This window comes from Podarcis tiliguerta (assembly GCF_965153285.1).
Source record: "Podarcis tiliguerta genome assembly, chromosome: W".
Lineage (NCBI taxonomy): Eukaryota > Metazoa > Chordata > Lepidosauria > Squamata > Lacertidae > Podarcis > Podarcis tiliguerta.
The window spans coordinates 13,297,077-13,316,987 of NC_139552.1; the positions used below are offsets into that span (position 1 = coordinate 13,297,077).

At 45.9% G+C, this 19,911-nt stretch overlaps 1 protein-coding gene and 1 pseudogene across 5 annotated transcripts in view; both read left to right on the forward strand.

The window, feature by feature from the left end:
• Positions 1-19,911, forward strand: part of LOC310668835 (fragile X messenger ribonucleoprotein 1-like) — a 170,730-nt gene that overhangs the window by 72,678 nt on the left and 78,141 nt on the right. For all 4 annotated transcript variants that reach the window (XM_083422167.1, XM_083422168.1, XM_083422166.1 and 1 more), the window contains exon 5: positions 9,166-9,314. In XM_083422167.1, the coding sequence (XP_083278293.1) occupies positions 9,166-9,314 (149 nt within the window). The remainder of the gene's footprint in view (positions 1-9,165; positions 9,315-19,911) is intronic.
• LOC310668842 (rab-3A-interacting protein-like) lies at positions 10,848-12,298 on the forward strand (annotated as a pseudogene). Its single transcript has one exon. The product of its transcript is annotated as a rab-3A-interacting protein-like (transcript).

Genomic DNA, 19,911 nt, shown 5'->3' on the forward strand with positions numbered 1-19,911 from the left:
AGCTGTGAGTCCAAAATGACTCCCAGGCTGCGCACCTGGTCCTTCAGGGGCACAGTTACCCCATTCAGGACCAGGGAGTTCTCCAAACCTGCCTGCCCCCTGCCCCCCCAAAGCAGTACTTCTGTCTTTTCAGGATTCAACCTCAATCTGTTAGCCACCACCCATCCACCAACCGCCTCCAGGCACTCACACAAGACAGTCACCCCCTTCACTGGTTCTGATTGACAAGTGAGAGCCCAGGGGTCTGAACACTCATCCCCTAACACCACTTTCTGGACACGGCCCAGGAGAAAGGAGTGGAACCACTGTATAACAGTGCCCCCAGCTCCCAGCCCCTCTAGACGGTCCAGAAGGATGCTATGGTTGATGGTATCAAAGGCCGCTGAGAGATCCAGCAGAACTAGGAAACAGCTCTCACCTTTATCCCTAGCCTGCCAGAGATCATCGACCAGCGCGACCAAGGCAGTTTCAGCCCCAGTAAAAAGTTAGTATATAAGAATATAGCTATCAGTCTACAGAGCCCTCTAATGCGAGTGGTCATTATATCTAGTTTGTGGCACAGGTCAAATTTTTTGACAAATTTTTGAGCACTGCTGTGCAGAATCTGGCAACGTTGTATTTTGTAGCAGGGTTGGTATCTGGAAGCAGCAGGGAGGTATAGAATTTTCCTGTGTGCCCTGGGTACTTACGCAGTAATGGTAAGAATGTCTCTATAATAAAGATACTGGAGAAGCACATGCTCTGTTGTTTCTATTTGTCCAGAATCACAGGGGCATTCTCTCTCCAGGTAAGCAATCTACCTTTATCGGCCTTCAAGGACAGCCGAGGGGAGGGCATGACATTGAGCCATAGTAAAGGTCCTCCGGTTTTTAGGGATTTCGAGTTTAGCTAGATATGCCATAGGGGAGGCAGAATACCTGGAGGATCCATTGGCAATAAAAGTTGGGGTCCTGGCTAGATCCAATTGGCGTTCAGTGTCTGCAACACACTGTTTTATGAGAGCTTTGGCCTGTTCGTATTCCATGCTGAGTAGAGGACCTGGAGAGAAGCCTAGGGTTGAGATCTTTGTTGCCACAGCCTGTTTCCATGTGGATTGAAAATCATCATTCATAGTTAGTGGGGCAAGGCCAAGGGGAAATAAAGAAAGTCTGAGCCAGTAGTTGAGTATTGTCACCCACACTCTAGCCTCCACTTTTATGAAACCTGTTTCTAGTCTCAGGGTGGCATTAGGACTCATTTTGGGACTTGAAGGGCTGATCTTAGAAATTTGGATTGTACAAGTTCTAGGGGTGCAAAATTGGAGAAGGGGCCCAGCTGGGCACCATAGAGAAGTTGTACTATTGGCTAGGCTTCAAATAAGTTGAGTGCTGCGGGTATATAGTGGCCACCTCTTGTTTTAAGAAATTTAAGGATTACAGATTAGCTTCTCTGTGCAGTTTCAGCAACATGTTCCCCATGGGCTTTCCTGTTGCCGGTAGAGTGAAAAACTACCGCCATGTATTCGAAACAAGAGACCTGCTCAATCTTGTGGTCATGTAACGGTTCATAGGCCTTTGGGCAAATGCCATGATCTTAGTTTTCTGATAGTTGAGTTCTAGCTGCTTATCATTGCAAAACTGTGTTAGTGCTCTCAGTGCTCTTTTGAGGCCAATAGGTGTTCTTGAAAGTATTGCTGCATAGAACAGAACAGAAATGCGTCTTCCAGCAAGCTTTGGGGAGTGAAAATTTATGTTGTGAAGATGGCCCACCATGGAATTAATGTAAAAATTAAATAAGAGTGGCGCCAGTATGCAGCCTTGCATACTCTTGGGGTCCCTTCCAACTCTACAGTTCTATGGTTCTGTGATTCTAAGTAAACATGGGCTGTGCATGTATAGCTGCTAGGATCACCCCAAACTTCTGCATTTAAGATCTTATTGGTGGGAAAGCGCATTAACGTTCGACAGAGACCAAAGTCTGCGTCGAGAGCTGTTGGGTAAAGAAGCATGGAGACAGTGGGTGGTGATGGTGTAGACTTGGGATTCAAAGCAGGGTTGGATTTTTATATTTTATTTTTTTTGGGGGGGGAGCGGCAGCCCAGATAGCCATCAAATAACAGAACGGTCTGTCTCTTACCCTTGAGGACAAACAGCAAGATGCAGAACTAGGGCAGAGCAAGTGGTGGTAAAGGAGCCTGCCCTCCATCTAATCTAATGTGCACCAATTTTTTTGCAGCGTGATTTGGCAAAAAAAGGTGCACATCAGACTCAAGTAAATACGGTAGCTCAACACAACGGATGCTTCAAGTAGTTTCCCCAAATTCAGCTGAAATTCCAACTTATACTGGCTTCTCCAACTCCTTCAACCCCTTCATAGCAAGCATCTTTAGTACTTAGTAGTGCAGCGTTTTGCTGCTATGACCTACTTCAAACGAGATGCATAGCCAGACAGCGGCCTCCAGTTCAGTAATATTCTTGGGTTTGCGTGCTGCAACCACCTTCTTCAAATCCCACCAGAGATTTTCTATGGGGTTCAAGTCAGGTGACACTGATGGCCACTGTAGAACCTTCCAGGACTTCTGCCTTGGTGGAATTTGAGGTATGCTTGGGATCATTGTCCTGTTGGAAGGTCCAATGACACCCAAGCTTCAGCTTCCTCACAGATACCATGATGTTTCCTCCTAGGATTTCCTGATATTTCAATGAATCCATCCTGCCTTCCACACACTGCATGTTTCCAGTGCCAAAGGATGCAAAGGAGCTCCAGAGCATCACCGAACCACCACCATTCTTCACTGTAGGCAGAGTGTTCTCTTCAGCGTATGCTTCATTCTTCTTCCTCCAGACATAACGCTGATCCATGGGGCCAAAAAGTTCCAAGTTTGTTTCATCGCTCCACAAAACAGAACCCAAAACTTATGTGGCTTATTTATATGTTTTTGAGCATACTGGAGCCAACTTTTCTTGTGCTTTTGGGTCAGTAGTATTGGAGTTCTGGCAAGGAAACCTTCTGTGTTTAGGAGGCTTCCGGGTTGGCGCGCCTGGCAATGGCGGACCTCCTTCGTCTCGGAGGAGACTGCTCTCTGAAAAGAAGGGTCTGACCGCCTACGGCGAGGCGGAGACCCGTTAAAAACCACGGTCGGAGGAAGACCGTGGACTTGGGATCCGGCTGGTGCCAGTAGCGCCTCCCTTACTCGCGGGGAGACCCGGTTACGGGCTCCGGAGCGACGTGGGGTGAGCGGCGCGGCACTTTGGATCGATCGCTGTTTTCAGGGAGTGAAGCCGCACAGCTGCTGTCAGGAAGCGCTAACTTTTCCTGTGGACATTTGGACTAAAGAAACTCTCGTAAGTAAACGGAAATTGGATTATAAATTACTGAAATTCGGCATCAGATGGAAGGTTAAAACAGGAAGCCCACCTTCCACTTTGTAGAAAGATCAAGGCAAAAGTGTGAGAACTGGAGCCTTTAAAAAGTACTTCACAAGGAAACAAATCTGTCACCTAAGCCCTTTAAACCCCCCCTCGGAAGCAGGGAAGAGGGGGAGATTGCTTTAACAGTTTATAGTCCTGCAGAGCAGGGTACTTTGAACTTATTTTTTACCATCTCGAGCCCGGGACCGGGCGGCCAAAACAAGAAAAAGAATCTTTATAACAAGAAATAAATTACTAAGAATTATTAAGAAGAAAAGGATTAAGAGAGAACTGAATCTTTTGCTTACTGTTTGGGAAAGGAAAAAAGGAGTTAAATGACAATTGTTTTTGAAAGGTGGATGAAAAATAACTAAAGGAAACTGTAATCAGGTGGCTGTGGAAAGTTACAGAAACTCATGTTGGATTGTTACAATTGTTACACTTTTGGATAGAAACTTTCACACAGGCTGCAACTTTACAGACTAAATATAAGCATTTGACCTTGACAGTAAGATAACATTGAAAGAACAGACTTGGGAACATGGAGGGAAGAATAGCAGCTCTGTTTGAGCAATTTCAAAAAAAACTGTCTATTTTGGAATTTGGCATCTCTGATTTGAAGGAAAATGTGCACAGCCTGGCTCAAGAAGGGAAAAAATTATTAAACTCGGCCCAAGGACTGGAATTAAACCAACAAGGAAGGACAACTGAGAAGAATATGGATCAAACAGAACAGGTTCCGTCTTTACAAGAGGAATCTCTGGTGGAAAATACAGTAATAGAGCCTCAAGTTGATGGACAAAAAGTGGACTATGAGAGTAAAGAGTTTAAAGGACAGATCTGGAAAAGGAGTGCCATGTATGGACTAAGAGACACAGGTTTGATAAGATATATCTTGGAAATTGGCACTCTGAGAAAGTTTGAAGAAGTGAATTTTAGTAACCTTAAAGAGAGTGTGGAGCAAACTTTGGACAATTCTTTGGTCTACAAGAGGAACTACAGAGTTCGGGCAAGCTTGTTCACAAAGGTTAAAGGAGATGTTGAGGGGAATGTGGTTTGGGACATAATTTTAAGCTCGAAAAAGACTCTCCAGACAGGCCAGAAAGATGATTTAAAGGCCTCGGACACCAGGCAACCTGGCTGATGGACTGAATTTATGGATTGGAAAGACTTTAAAAATTTGTAAAAAGGATTGGCAGCACCCGAAACCGGGGGGATGAGATGGGGGAAAAAATTGGAGATTATTAAGTAAAATTTGACAAAATATGGTTTTAATAAGTATTTTGAGAGGATGACGGAAGGAAGTTAACTGGTTCCAGGAGTAAGATAAGGAAAATGAAAAACTAAGATATAAGGGTATATAATTATAGAATTTAAGATTAGAAGTTTTAAGATAAATTCTCTTTTTCTATTATTATTGGTTTTTTTTTAAAAGAGGTAAAGGTAAATAAGGGAAAAAGTATCAAAAGTTGGAGGGAATTTGCCGATTAGATTAAAATCAGCAATATAAAGAGGGTGGTGGGAGGAAGTCATGGAAACAAGTTAAAGGAAAAAAGGGAATGTGAGACTTTGTCTTGTGTGGGGTATTTTTGTGTTTTGTTTTTTGGGATTTTTGTGTTGGGGGATGGGGAAGAGGGTTCTTTGTTTTTTGTTTTTCTTTTTTCCTTTTTTCCTTTTTCTGTTCTTTTTTTTCTCTGTTTTTTGTGGATATGTTTTGTTTTGGTGTTATGTTGTTGGAAAATCTCAATAAATATTATTATTTTTTTTAAAAAAAGAAACCTTCTGTGTTTAGTACGTGCCTTACTGTGCTCACTGCCACCAAGTCTTGCTGCAGCTCTTATGCAGTCACTGAGGGTTTTTCCCAGCCTGCCTTCCCAGAAGTCTGGTTGCTGCTGCAGATAGCTTCCTTTTTCTGCCCTGTCCAGGTAGTGTAACCACTGTTCCTTTAACTTTGAACTTGCAAACTATGCCTCCAGCGGTGTCTCTAGGAACATTCAGTGCCTTCACTATCTTTTTGTATCCTCCTTTTTTGTGAAGGACAGTGATCTCTTCTCTTCTCTTACCTTCTTGGACCATTCTCTTGACTTAGCTATATTTCTAACATGCAACCAAATGTAACACTCAGCAAACCCCAGAGCCAGCTCAGGTATTTCATGTGTTCCAGCTCAAGCACACCTGGTACAACTAATGAAGCCCTTGATTAGTTGCATCAGGTGTGCTTGAGTCAACACCTGTTGTATTTGTGCTGTTCTGAGGGATTCTATTCAGGGGGTTAAATAATCTTCTTCTTTGGCGATCACTTGTGGCCAAGTAAGATTGTCTTCCATGGACATGGCATGTCTGTAAGTGACTGTGGAGGCCAATTCTGGACCTGCATGTCCTTCCACAGTGGTAGCATAGGTTTCTGGGCAGGAGTTGATCATGGTGAGGATTTGCCAAAAGTGCCTTCCTCTGAGCACGTTTCTCCCTTGCGTCCTGAGTTCAAAAGTCTTCAAAGGCCATGACACCTTTGGTAAAGGCTGTTCTCCAATTGGAGTGCATGCAGGCTAGTGTTTCCCAATTTTCCGTGCTTACAGGTGAAAGTCGGAAAATGAGAATACCGTGGAAAAGTTCATTTATTTCAGTTGTTGTTGTTTAGTCGTTTAGTCGTGTCCGACTCTTTGTGACCCCATGGACCAGAGCACGCCAGGCACTTCTGTCTTCCACTGCCTCTCGCAGTTTGGTCAAATTCATGCTGGTAGCTTCGAAGACACTATCCAACCATCTTGTCCTCTGTCGTCCCCTTCTCCTTGTGCCCTCCATTTTTCCCAACATCAGGGTCTTTTCCAGGGAGTCTTCTCTTCTCATGAGGTGGCCAAAGTACTGGAGCCTCAGCTTCACAATTTGTCCTTCCAGTGAGCACTCAGGGCTGATTTCCTTAAGAATGGATAGGTTTGATCTTCTTGCAGTCCATGGGACTCTCGGAGTCTCCTCCAGCACCATAATTCAAAAGCATCAATTCTTCGGCAATTTATTTCAGTAATTCAACTTAAAAGGCAAAACTAATATATGAGAGAGACTCATGACATGCAAAGCGAGATATGTCAAGCCTTTATTTGTTATAATTGTGATATTAGGGCGTACAGCTGATGAAAACCCCAAACTAACAATCTCAGAAAATTAGAATATTAAATGAAATCAGCAAAACAAGGATTGCAAATAGAGTAATATTGGACCTCTGAGAAGTAGAAACATGCATATGTACTCAGTACTTGGCTTGGGCCCCTTTTGCATCAATTACTGCCTCAATGCGGCATGGCATGGATGCGATCAGCCTGTGGCACTGCTGAGGTGTTATGGAAGACCAGGATGCTTCAATAGCAGCCTTCAGCTCTTCTGCATTGTTCGGTCTCATGTCTCTCATCTTTCTCTTGGCAATGCCCCATAGATTCTCTATGGGGTTCAGGTCAGGCGAGTTTGCTGGCCAATCAAGCGCAGTAATCCCATGGGCATTGAACCAGGTTTTGGTACTTTTGGCAGTGTGGGCAGGTGCCAAGTCCTGCTGGAAAATGAAGTCAGCATCCCCATAAAGCTCGTCTGCAGAAGGAAGCATGAAGTGCTCCAAAATCTCCTGGTAGACGGCTGCGTTGACCCTGGACTTAATGAAGCACAGTGGACCAACACCAGCTGATGGCATGGATCCCCAAATCTACACTTCACACTGGACTTCAAGCATCTGGCATTGGAAACTTCACACTGGACTTCAAGCATCTGGCATTGTGTGCCTCCACGTTCTTCCTCCAGACTCTGGGTCCTTGGTTTCCAAATGAGATGCAAAAGCTGCTCTCATCAGAAAAGAGGACTTGGGACCACTGAGCAACAGACCAGTTCTTTTTTTTTCTTTAGCCCAGGCAAGATGCTTCTGACGTTGTTTCTTGTTCAGGAGCGGCTTGACAAGAGGAATACGACATTTGAAGCCCATCTCCAGGATCCGTCTGTGTGTGGTAGCTCTTGATGCACTAACTCCAGCCTCAGTCCACTCCTTGTGAAAATCCCCAACATGTTTGAATGGTCTTTTCCTGACAATCCTCTCCAGGCTGTGGTCATCCCTGCTGCTTGTGCACCTTTTTCTTCCACACTTTTCCATTCTGCATAACTTTCCATTAATGTGCTTCGATACAGCACTTTGGGAACACCCAACCTCTTCTGCAATTACCGTTTGAGGCTTTCCCTCCTTACGGAGGGTCTGAACGATGGCTTTCTGCACAACTGTCAAGTCATCAGCCTTCCCCATGATTGTGCTTCCTACTGAACCCATTGCAGGTGTTATGGATTGAATAGCTACTGCACCTTTTCACAATATTCTAATTTTCTGAGATTGTTAATTTGGGGTTTTTATCAGCTGTACACCATAATATCACAATTATAACAAATAAAGGCTTGATGTAACTTGCTTTGCATGTCATAAGTCTATCTCATATATTAGTTTCACCTGTATACAGCGTTTTTTTTATATAGATATGCATTGAGAGCATATTTAATCCTCTCTTGTTGTCAGCCTGTATTTCGCTTTCCATTCTTAAGTTGGGAATAGAGTAGTTGCTTTGGAAGACGATAATCAGGCATCTGAACCACATGACCCATCCAACAAAGTTGATGTTGAAGAATCATTGCTTTGACACTGGTGATCTTTGCTTCTTCCAATACACTGTCATTAGTTCACCTGTCTTCACAAGTGAGATATAATTTTTTTTTTGAGATACTGTTGATGGAATCTTTCGAGGAGTTGGAGATGGTGTTTATAAGTGGTCCACGTTTCACAAGTGTTGGTAGTACAATAGCTTTATAAACAAGCATTTTGGTTTCCCTGCAAATGTCCCGGTCCTCAAACACTCTGCACTTCAATTAGGAGAAAGGTGCACTCACAGAGCTAAGATAGTGCTGGATTTTGGCATCAATGCCTGCCCTTATGGAAAGATAACTGCCCAGGTAGGAAAAGTGATCAACATTCTGTTCAGGGGGTTAAGACTGGAGAAACCAGTATTGTAGGAAAAACAGAGATGGCAGGAGGTTGGATGCAGGTGAGCTGTGCAGACGCACGCTGGCAAGCATGCTCCAAACAAGCTGCCGTCTAGCTCTGCTGAGGCTCCTTTTATTAGCAGAAGTAAACAATCGGAAACAGTAGTGAAACCACCCTGAACTTAACATATTTCTATCTAAGCACATTTCCAGCATTAGCAAATACACATGTCAGCAGGTGTTTCCCTCAAAGTTTTTCCCCGATACTTGATTACATCTGCGTCCCCGGTCATGCTTCAGCCAAGCGATACGTCTAACAAACAAATTGTGAGAGGACACAATTTCAGAGGAAAAGCCCTGTTTTCTAGCCAAGAAGGAAAAATGTCAGGGAAAGCAGGTGCAACACTCCTTGACATACTGTTGCATGTCTGGTGCGAGGTTTGCCTTCGCAAAGCGGAGTGTTACCTCTACACAGTGTAAGTTGCAATTTAAACTGAATTGGGGGAAACCACTTGAAGTATCTGTTGTGTTGAGCTATTTCAATTGCTTTTGTTTGATTTGCTCATTGCAAACAGCTGAAAGTCTGTAAATTTTGATAGTAAACCTGATTTGCAATGGGGGTTGAATAATTTTGATTGCAACTGTAAGTTTACATACTGAAGCAAAATAAAATAGTTTATCCCAAAAGTAAAATACAGATCCCCTTCAGAGTACACTTGTAGCATACATCACTTCTCAGTTTAACAATGTCTGAGACAGTTTTGTCCTTTTTAATTAGTTTTATGTAATAGAATATGCAGCCTGTGATGCTACCTACAATGAAATTGTCACAATTGAGCGCCTAAGATCTGCAAATCCCAACAAACCTACAACAAAGGATACATTTCATAAGATCAAACTTGATGTGCCAGAAGATTTAAGGCAAATGTGAGTATAGAGGTCTTTTATAAATAATTGTAATCAACTTTCTTAAGTTTGTAATACCATTTGAAACGTTTTCATCCCATTATATTTGTTGTTGTTGGGATACCAATGGTGGAAGTTGCCAAAATATCCAAAACATAGAAAACCTTCCAAAGTGGGCTCCTGTTTCAAGAACAGAGATTGAGAACCTTATAGCCCAACTAAAACAGGGGAAAGCCCCAGGAGAAGATTTAATTCCTGCTGAGGCCATCAAAAACACCTTGGAGTTTTGGACCCCTATTCTGGTTTCACTATTCACCTACATTGATACACATCCCCAAAAACTGGGGACTTTCAATCATTGTCCCAATATATAAAGAAAGGAAGAAAGATGATCCAGCTAATTATAGGCCAATCAGCCGCCTCAGCATAATTACCGTATTTTTCGCTCCATTGGACGCACCGGACCATAGGACGCACAGGACCATAGGAGGGGGAGAACAGGGAAATTTTTTTTTTCTTGTTTTCCCCCTCTAAAACAAGGTGCGTTCAAGGTACATTCACCAGAGCTTGTGAGGCTGGCGGTGGGGGGAATCGCTGCTTTCCCCCACCGCCAGCCTCAAAGATCCCTGAAGCCTTTGGAGCGCAGCGCCCCGCTGCCCTGCAGAGGCTTTGCGCACAGCCATCCCCAAGCTAGAACAGCTCCGTCTGGCTGTTCTGGCTTGGGAACAGCCTTGCTAGCCTGTGCAGAACAGCGGGGTGAAGGCACCCCTGCCCTGGAGAGGCTTTGCGCGCAGCCGTCCCCAAGCTAGAGCAGCGAGACGGAGCCCTCAGTCTTGCTGTTCTGGCTTGGGAACAGCCTTGCTAGCCTCTGCAGGACAGCGGGGTGAAGGCACCCCGCTGCCCTGGAGAGGGAGGCTTTGCGCGCAGCCCTCCCCAAGCTAGAGCAGCGAGAGGGAGGCCTCCGTCTGGCTGTTCTGGCTTGGGAACAGCCTTGCTAGCCTCTGCAGGACAGCGGGGTGAAGGCACCCCGCTGCCCTGGAGAGGCTTTGCACACAGCCGTCCCCAAGCTAGAACAGCGAGACTGAGCCCTCCGTCTGGCTGTTCTGGCTTGGGAACAGCCTTGCTAGCCTCTGCAGGACAGCGGGGTGAAGGCACCCCGCTGCCCTGGAGAGGCTTTGCACACAGCCGTCCCCAAGTTAGAACAGCGAGACAGAGCACTCCGCAGTGCTCCGTCTTCCTGTTCTCGGTTTGGGCTTAGCGGCGCAACCTGCATTCGCTCCATAGGACGCACACACATTTCCCCTTAATTTTTGGAGGGGAAAATGTGCGTCCTATAGAACGAAAAATACGGTAGTAAATTGTATGAAATGGAAATTTCAGGGCTGGCTGGAACAAGAAAACATACTTGCAGAGGAACAAGCTGGATTTAGGGAAGGCTGTTTTACCATTCACCAATGTTTAGTACTCCAACATCTAATCGAGAAATACTTCTCTCGTAGCATAGTTTCCCTTTATGCTGTCTTTATTGACTTTAAAGCAGCCTTTGACGAGCATCGCAGGGAGCCGCCGCTGCCTTTAGCAGGGAAGCGTCTCGCTCGGCTTGGCAGGACTTCATATGATGAATCTTTTATTATGGCCAACGACACCCTGGAAAGTTTTCACGAAGTGAATCTAGCCTCGCCTACCACTCCAGATCTTCTAGGAGTGTATGAATCCAGTGCTTGTGAACAAACTACCTCACCCACGGTCATCTACCGGCTTCATGCCTCAGCTGTGTGCTCCACGCCAATTCAGCTGAGTGCCCTGAACGTCTTTGATCTTCCTACACAACCCATCTATTCATCTCCTAGGCAACTCAATTGTGCAGAAGCATCAGGTATCAGCATCAATGTTACAGAAACCATTCCTTGTTCTACCTCAGGATTCCAAGATGTGTCGTCCAAATATGATAATTCCAGAAAGGCAAGCAGCAATGCCGAGAGAGAAATTTTGTCGGGAGCAACCATAACAGACTCCACTGAAGGAAGTGATGATGTTTTGGGACTGAGCACAGTCTGTCTCACCTACAGAGCCCATCGGTTTTGGAAGTCAAAGAAAAGGGCTATGAAAGATTAAAAGAGGAGCTTGCTAAAGCTCAGAGGGAACTGAAACTGAAAGATGAAGAATGCAAGAGGCTTTCTAAAGTGTGCGACCAACTCGGGCAGTAATTGGAATAACTTACTGCCAACCTCTTTGAGGAAGCACACAAAATCGTGAGGGAAGCAAACATAAAGCAGGCGACAGCTGAAAAACAACTGAAAGAAGCACATGGAAAAATTGATGTACTTCAGGCCGAAGTAGCAGCCCTGAAAACGTTAGTGCTGTCCACTTCGCTGACGTCGCCCACAAAAGAGCTTCAATCTAGCGGAAAGACACCCTTCAAAAAAGGCCATGCAAGGAGCAAGAGTATGAGCAGTGCGATGGGGGTCAGCAACCAGGATGTCGCCATGATGCAGCCAATTGTGAAAGACTGCAAAGAGGCTGACTTAGCTCTGTATAACGAATTCAGATCCTGGAAGGATGATCCCACTATGGACAGGGCATGCCCTTTCCTGGATAAAATCTATAAGGAAGATATCTTTCCGTTTTTGACCTTCTCAGAAAGTGAGCTGGCATCTGCCGTCTTGGAAGCTGTGGAAAACAATACCTTAGGTATTGAACCAGTTGGCTTGCAACCTGTTCGATTTGTGAAAGCTTCTGCAGTTGAATGTGGAGGACCAAAGAAATGTGCTCTCAGTGGACAAAGGAAAACATGCAAGCATAGAATCAAGTTGGGGGACTCAAGCAACTATTACTATATTTCTCCTTTCTGTAGATATAGGATTACTTCTGTATGTAACTTCTTCACGTACATTTGATATATACAGCAGGGGCTTGTGAAGCAGCAAGATGTGAATCAGAAGTTTTGGGAGGTTATTCAGCTGAGGAAAGAGATGTCACTGGCAAAACTTGGATATTACAAGGAAGAGCTGTAACTGCTACCGTATTTTTCGCCCTATAGGACGCACCGGCCCATAGGGCGCACCTATTTTTTTTTTTGGGGGGGGGAAATCAAGGGGAAAAAAATCCCCCCCCCCCAGGTTTGCGCAGCCATACCCAAGCTAGAAGAGGGAGACGGAGCGCTCCGTCTCCCTCTTCTGCCTTCAGGGACAGCCTCTCTAGCCTCCGTGGGGCAGCGGCTTGCCCCGCTGTCCCCCGAGGTTGTGGGGCTGGCAGGGGGGAAAAGCAAGCTTGCTTCTCCCCCCCGCCAGCCTCCAGATCAGGTCGGGGAATAGCGGGGTGGCGGTGCTCCGCCTCCCCGCTATCCCCCGAGGTTGTGGGGCTGGCAGGGGGGAAAAGCAAGCTTGCTTCTCTCCCCCCCCCCCCGCCAGCCTCCAGATCAGGTCGGGGAATAGCGGGGTGGCGGTGCTCCGCCTCCCCGCTATCCCCCGAGGTTGTGGGGCTGGCAGGGGGGAAAAGCAAGCTTGCTTCTCCCCCCCGCCAGCCTCCAGATCAGGTCGGGGAATAGCGGGGTGGTGGTGCTCCGCCTCCCCGCTATCCCCCGAGGTTGTGGGGCTGTCAGGGGGGAAAAGCAAGCCTGCTTCTCCCCCCCGCCAGCCTCCAGATCAGGTTGGGGAATAGCGGGGTGGCGGTGCTCCGCCTCCCCGCTATCCCCCGAGGTTGTGGGGCTGGCAGGGGGGAAAAGCAAGCTTGCTTCTCCCCCCCCCCCCCCGCCAGCCTCCAGATCAGGTCGGGGAATAGCGGGGTGGCGGTGCTCCGCCTCCCCGCTATCCCCCGAGGTTGTGGGGCTGGCAGGGGGGAAAAGCAAGCCTGCTTCTCCCCCCCCGCCAGCCTCCAGATCAGGTGGGGGAATAGCGGGGTGGCGGTGCTCCGCCTCCCCGCTATCCCCCGAGGTTGTGGGGCTGGCAGGGGGGAAAAGCAAGCTTGCTTCTCCCCCCCCCGCCAGCCTCCAGATCAGGTGGGGGAATAGCGGGGTGGCGGTGCTCCGCCTCCCCGCTATCCCCCGAGGTTGTGGGGCTGGCAGGGGGGAAAAGCAAGCCTGCTTCTCCCCCCCGCCAGCCTCCAGATCAGGTCGGGGAATAGCGGGGTGGCGGTGCTCCGCCTCCCCGCTACCCCCCGATCTTGTGGGGCTGGCGGGGGGAGATGCAAGGTTGCTTCTCCGCCCCCGCCAGCCTCCAGACCAGGTCGAGGAATAGCGGGGTGGCGGCGCTGCGCCTCCCCACTGTCCCCCGAGCTTTTGAGCTGCAGGCTGCTGCCCGCAAGCCTTGGTAGCCCGCGGGACCTCCCGCCGGGTTTGCAAGACTTGCGGATAGCTTCCTGAAGCCTGGAGAGCGAGAGGGGTCGGTGCGCACCGACCCCTCTCGCTCTCCAGGCTTCAGCGAAAGCCTGCATTCGCCCCATAGGACGCACACACATTTCCCCTTCATTTTTGGAGGGGAAAAAGTGCGTCCTATAGGGCGAAAAATACGGTACATTTCTGGTGCTTGCATGCGCTTCCATAAATGTACGTATTTTCAGAGTGGTTCAAAATCCTTGTCACGACATTGATATTTATTTTGAAAAGGGTCCAAGGCTTCTCCTTCTGTGCAAATTGCGCTACATACTTTTGGAGTTCAGCAAGATTATTTTATTTTAGGATGGACATTATTGTTTCGCTTGAAAGGAAGGCAACAGGATTTTCAGGTGTACTATAGTGATTGTAACTTTAGCAGTTGAGAAATGCAGGTTTGATGCTATTCAGATATTATGTTCATTTTTGTGTTCTGGAGAGTTTATAATGTAGGATTTCAACTTAATAAAAGTTAACTAAAAAAAAAAAGAAAAAAAAAAGAGCAGCCTTTGACACCATATCCAGAGCTAAATTATTGGAAAAATTAGAGGCCTCTACACTCGACAGGCACTTGCTATATTTAATACACATGAAGGTATGTGGTTAAAAGTGCAACGTAACTTCCAGGGCCATCTCTCCAACGCTATTGGAACTGAGAAAGGTGTCAAATAAGGGTGCATACTGGCTCCACTCTTATTTAAATTCTATTATTAATTATATGGAACCTTATCTGCATAACGTGAACTTCCCAGTTGCTGGATCGTCACCTTGTCGTGGTGAATGGGCTTGCATGTTCCTATGACCCTTGTGAGCGAAGGTGTCGGGAATCTTGTACTCCCAGCAGGGTCACCCAAGGCGGTAAGGTCAAAGGGAAGGAGCTAGACAAAGAATGATCCAAAAAGTCCTCAACGGCAGAACAGGCGGATGATAACAAGCGGTATGTTACAACAGCTATGAAGACGGATGAAGGCTGCAGCAGATAGGAATCTACCGGTTTGTCGTGACTACTTCATGCCATCGGAACAGAGCCCTACTGTGAAGACTATGTGTTGGTCAGCGTGCACTGATCTACACACATAAACAAATTCACACACAGGCGTCTTCCAAAAACCCAACCCAAGCCCCAAAAGTCCCATGGCGATCGGCAAATGGTAATGGGGGCAGGATCGTGAAATCTGGAAGCCCCTAGTCATGAACCAGCACAGTCGTTCTGACTCAAGGAACGAGGCAGTTGAGCAGCTCGGCAGCTGTATCCATGACTGAGCAGCCCTTTTTAGGATCCACTCTGCTCATCCCAAAAACGGGGAGGGGCTAGAAAAGGTGCCCTAAACATAGTCTGCCTCCCCTTTCCCCTGACTGGATTACCGCACCCAGTGGGGTCACCACCTAGCGGTCGTAAAAGACAATTGAACTTTGGAACATGGAATGTATGGACTTTGTCAGATAACACAGACAGTGAGCATCCTGAACGCAGAACTGCCATCATTGCAAGAGAGCTGCAACGTTTTAACATCAATATTGCAGTGCTTCAAGAGATTCAAAGAGAAGGCAAGGGACAAGTGAAGGAAGAAAAAGGAGGCTACACTTTCTTCTGGAAACGACTATCTGAACAAGAACATTGAATACATGGGGTAGGCTTCTCTATCAAAAACGACCTTGTGAAGCTCCTGTCAGAAGTCCCTACCGGCATTAATGAGCGACTCTCAACCTTTCGAATAAAGCTCACCAAAAACCAACAGGCTACTATTATAAGCTCTTATGCACCAACACAGGATGCCGACGAACACATTAAAGAAAAATTTTACTCTCAGCTATATACCGCCCTATCAGAGACGCCTAAGGAAGAGAAAATTATCCTGCTGGGTGATTTTAATGCAAGAGTTGGGCAAGATTTCAATCTGTGGCCTGGGACTATTGGGAAAGAAGGAATTGGCAACAGCAACCAGAACGGAAACTTACTTTTGACGATATGTGCAGTGCACAACCTTGTTATTACCAACACACTCTTTCGACAGAAAAATAGATTTTAAACTTCATGGAGGCATCCTTGGTCAAACCATTGGCACCTCTAAGACTATGTTATTGTCCATGCTAAAGATCGACGTGATGTGCTCCTTACCAGAGCTATGATGAGCGCCGACTAATACACTCCACGATGGCTATCAAGATTATACCTCAACGCAGGCTTCAAGGAAGGAAACCAAGGCGCAAAATGAACACTCAAGCCCTTCAAGATCCCATTAAGCGGGATTGCTTCCAAATGACTCTTAAGGACCATCTACTTTCAGAATTCCCTGATAACATCGAGGAACACTGGACCAAACTAAAAACATCCATTATTGCAGACTGTGAACAAACTATTGGATACCAAACCAAGAAACTATGCTACCACTCAGTGGATTTGTAACTGGCTGACTGACCGGACCCAAAGGGTGCTCATCAATGGTTCCTCTTCATCCTGGAGAAGAGTGACTAGTGGGGTGCCACAGGGTTCTGTCTTGGGCCCGGTCTTATTCAACATCTTTATCAACGACTTGGATGATGGACTCAAGGGCATCCTGATCAAATTTGCAGATGACACCAAACTGGGAGGGGTGGCTAACACCCCAGAGGACAGGATCACACTTCAAAACGACCTTGACAGATTAGAGAACTGGGCCAAAACAAACAAGATGAATTTTAACAGGGAGAAATGTAAAGTATTGCACTTGGGCAAAAAAAATGAGAGGCACAAATACAAGATGGGTGACACCTGGCTTGAGAGCAGTACATGTGCAAAGGATCTAGGAGTCTTGGTTGACCACAAACTTGACATGAGCCAACAGTGTGACGCGGCAGCTAAAAAAGCCAATGCAATTCTGGGCTGCATCAATAGGAGTATAGCATCTAGATCAAGGGAAGTAATAGTGCCACTGTATTCTGCTCTGGTCAGACCTCACCTGGAGTACTGTGTCCAGTTCTGGGCACCACAGTTCAAGAAGGACACTGACAAACTGGAACGTGTCCAGAGGAGGGCAACCAAAATGGTCAAAGGCCTGGAAACGATGCCTTATGAGGAACGGCTAAGGGAGCTGGGCATGTTTAGCCTGGAGAAGAGGGGGTTAAGGGGGGATATGATAGCCATGTTCAAATATATAAAAGGATGTCACATAGAGGAGGGAGAAAGGTTGTTTTCTGCTGCTCCAGAGAAGCGGACACGCAGCAATGGATGCAAACTACAAGAAAGAAGATTCCACCTAAACATTAGGAAGAACTTCCTGACAGTAAGAGCTGTTCGACAGTGGAATTTGCTGCCAAGGAGTGTGGTGGAGTCTCCTTCTTTGGAGGTCTTTAAGCAGAGGCTTGACAACCATATGTCAGGAGTGCTCTGATGGTGTTTCCTGCTTGGCAGGGGGTTGGACTCGATGGCCCTTGTGGTCTCTTCCAACTCTATGATTCTCTGATTCTATTCTATGATTCTATGAAACACCAGGACTGGTTTGATGAGAATGACAGTGAGATTGAACGCATGACTGACAAGAAAAGGAAGGCCTTTCAGATCTGGCAAAGAGATAGAAACTGTGCCACGAAGAAAAAAACCTATGCCAATGCTAAGGCTGAGGTTCAAAGAAGAACCAGAGAACTAAAAAACACCTGGTGGATAAAAAAAGCTCAAGAGATCCAGCACTTAGCCGACACTCATGATTCACAGAGTTTCTTGAAAACCACAAAGACCGTCTGTGGGGCAGTAAATCATGGCATATGCCCCCTACGCTCAGCAGACAGTATCACACTTCTAATAGATAAAGAAGCTATTGCACTGCACTGGAAAGAACATTACCAACATCTCCTCAACCGTAACTCCCCCGTAGCTGCTGAGGTCCTCTTACAAATTCTGCAAAAACAAGTTAGAGATGAGCTTGCAGTATCTCCAAATCTGGGAGAGTTGTGTACAGCTATTAACCAAATGAAAAACAACAAAGCCAGTGAACCTGATGGGATACCTGCTGAATTCTTCGAAGTGGGCGGAATTGAACTTAAACAACAACTTCACAAGCTCATCAAAAAAAAAATGGGAAAGAGAAGAGATCCCAGCAGACTTTAGGGATGCCAAAATTATCAATCTCTTTAAAAATGGTGACAGAACTGATTGTGGAAACTATTGAGGCATCTCTCTGTTAGCTGCGGCCGGCAAAATTCTTGCAAGGATCTTAGCAAACCTTGTCTCAACAATATCCAAGGTGACCCTTCCTGAATCCCAAAATGGTTTTCAGCCTTCTAGGGGGACAGTGGACATGATTTTCACAACTCAACAGCTTCAAGAAAAATGCAGAGAGCAAAACCAACCCCTGTATATGGTGTTTATTGACCTGACTAACGCTTTCGACACTGTAAATTGTAATGCCCTGTGAACTGTCCTTCTGAAAATTGACTGCCCAGATAAATTTGTAAATATCATTTGGCTCCTCCATGATAATATGACAGCAACAATCGCAGATAACTATGGCTTTCAAAGTGAACCATTCACAGTGAGATCTGGTGTTAAACAGGGTTGTGTTATTGCCCCAACTCTATTCATTATTTTCATTGCCATGATCCTACACTTTGTCGAAGGGAAACTCCCCACCAGAGTAGAAATCATATATCGAACAGATGGAAAGCTCTTCAATCTGAGCAAGCTGAAAGCAAAGACTAGGTTACCGTAACTTCCGTCATAGAGCTTCAGTATGCTGATGACAACGTAGTGTGCGCACGCTCAGAGGATGACCTCCAAACCATCCTAAATATCTTTGCAGAAGCTTACGAAAAGCTTGGCCTATCACTCAACATCCAAAAAGCTAAATTGCTGCTGCACCAACAAGCACAAAATAACCCTTCTGCAGCACCACAAATCCAACTCAATGGTGTAACTTTGGAAAATGTCAACCACTTCTCCTACCTAGGCACTTATCTTTCCACAAGGGCCAACATTGATGCCAAAATCTAGCATCGCCTGAGCTCTGCGAGTGTGACTTTCTCCCAATTGAAGTGCAGAGTGTTTGAGGACTGGGACATTCACAGGGAAACTAAAATGCTTGTTTACAAAGCTATTGTACTACCAACCTTACTATGAAACATGGACCACTTATAAATGCCATCTCCAACTCCTCCAAAGATTCCATCAACGGTGTCTCCGAAAAATTTTACACATCACTTTGGAAGACAGGGGAACTAATATCAGTGTACTGGAAGAAGCAAAGATCACCAGTGTTGAAGCAATGATTCTTCAACATCAACTTTGTTGGACTGGTCATGTTGTACGGATGCCTGATGATCGTCTTCCAAATCAACTAGTCTATTCCGAACTTAAAAATGGAAAGCGTAATGCTGGTGGTCAACAAAAGAAGTTTAAAGACTGTCTCAAGGCAAATCTTTAAAAATGTAGTATAAACACTGACAACTGGGAAACACTGGCCTGCGAGCGCTCCAATTGGAGAACAGCCTTTACCAAAGGTGTCATGGCCTTTGAGGACTTTTGAACTCAGGACGCAAGGGAGAAACGTGCTAAGAGGAAGGCACGCTTGGCAAATCCACACCGTGATCAACTCCCGCCCGGAAACCAATGTCCCCACTGTGGAAGGATGTGTGGATCCATAATTGGCCTCCACAATCACTTACGGACTCATTGTTAAAACCGTGTCTATGGAAGACAATATTACTCAGCTACGAGTGATCGACAAAGAAGAAGAATGTGAACTTCCATCCCCAAAATTGGCAGGGAAGCATATCACAGTCCTGCTGTATGCAGATCATACAGCAATTCTTTAAAGAACACCTATAGGCCTTAGAAGAGATATGAAAGTATTCGCAGTATATTGTAAGGAGGGCAAATTAGAACTTAACTGTCAGAAAACTAAAATCATGACACCTGCCCAAAGGCCTAAACTTCTCTCATGGTATATTGATGGCCACAAGATTGAGCAGGTTATCTGCTTTAAATATCTGGGGGTAGTCCTCCATTCTTCCGGAAACAGAAAAGCCCATGTTGATTATTCAGCTGAGAATGCACAGAGAAGCTCAACTGCCATACTTAAATACTTTAGGACCAAAGGTGGACATTATAGACCTGCAGCCTTAAAACTGTTTAAAGCCAAGTTGGTTGCACGGTTTTTATATGGTGCCCAACTAGGCTCCTTCACTAATCTCACATTATTGGGAGTAGTACAATCTAAGTTCCTAAAATCAACTTTTAAAGTGCCAGAGTATTTCTCAAATGCTACCTTATGTCTT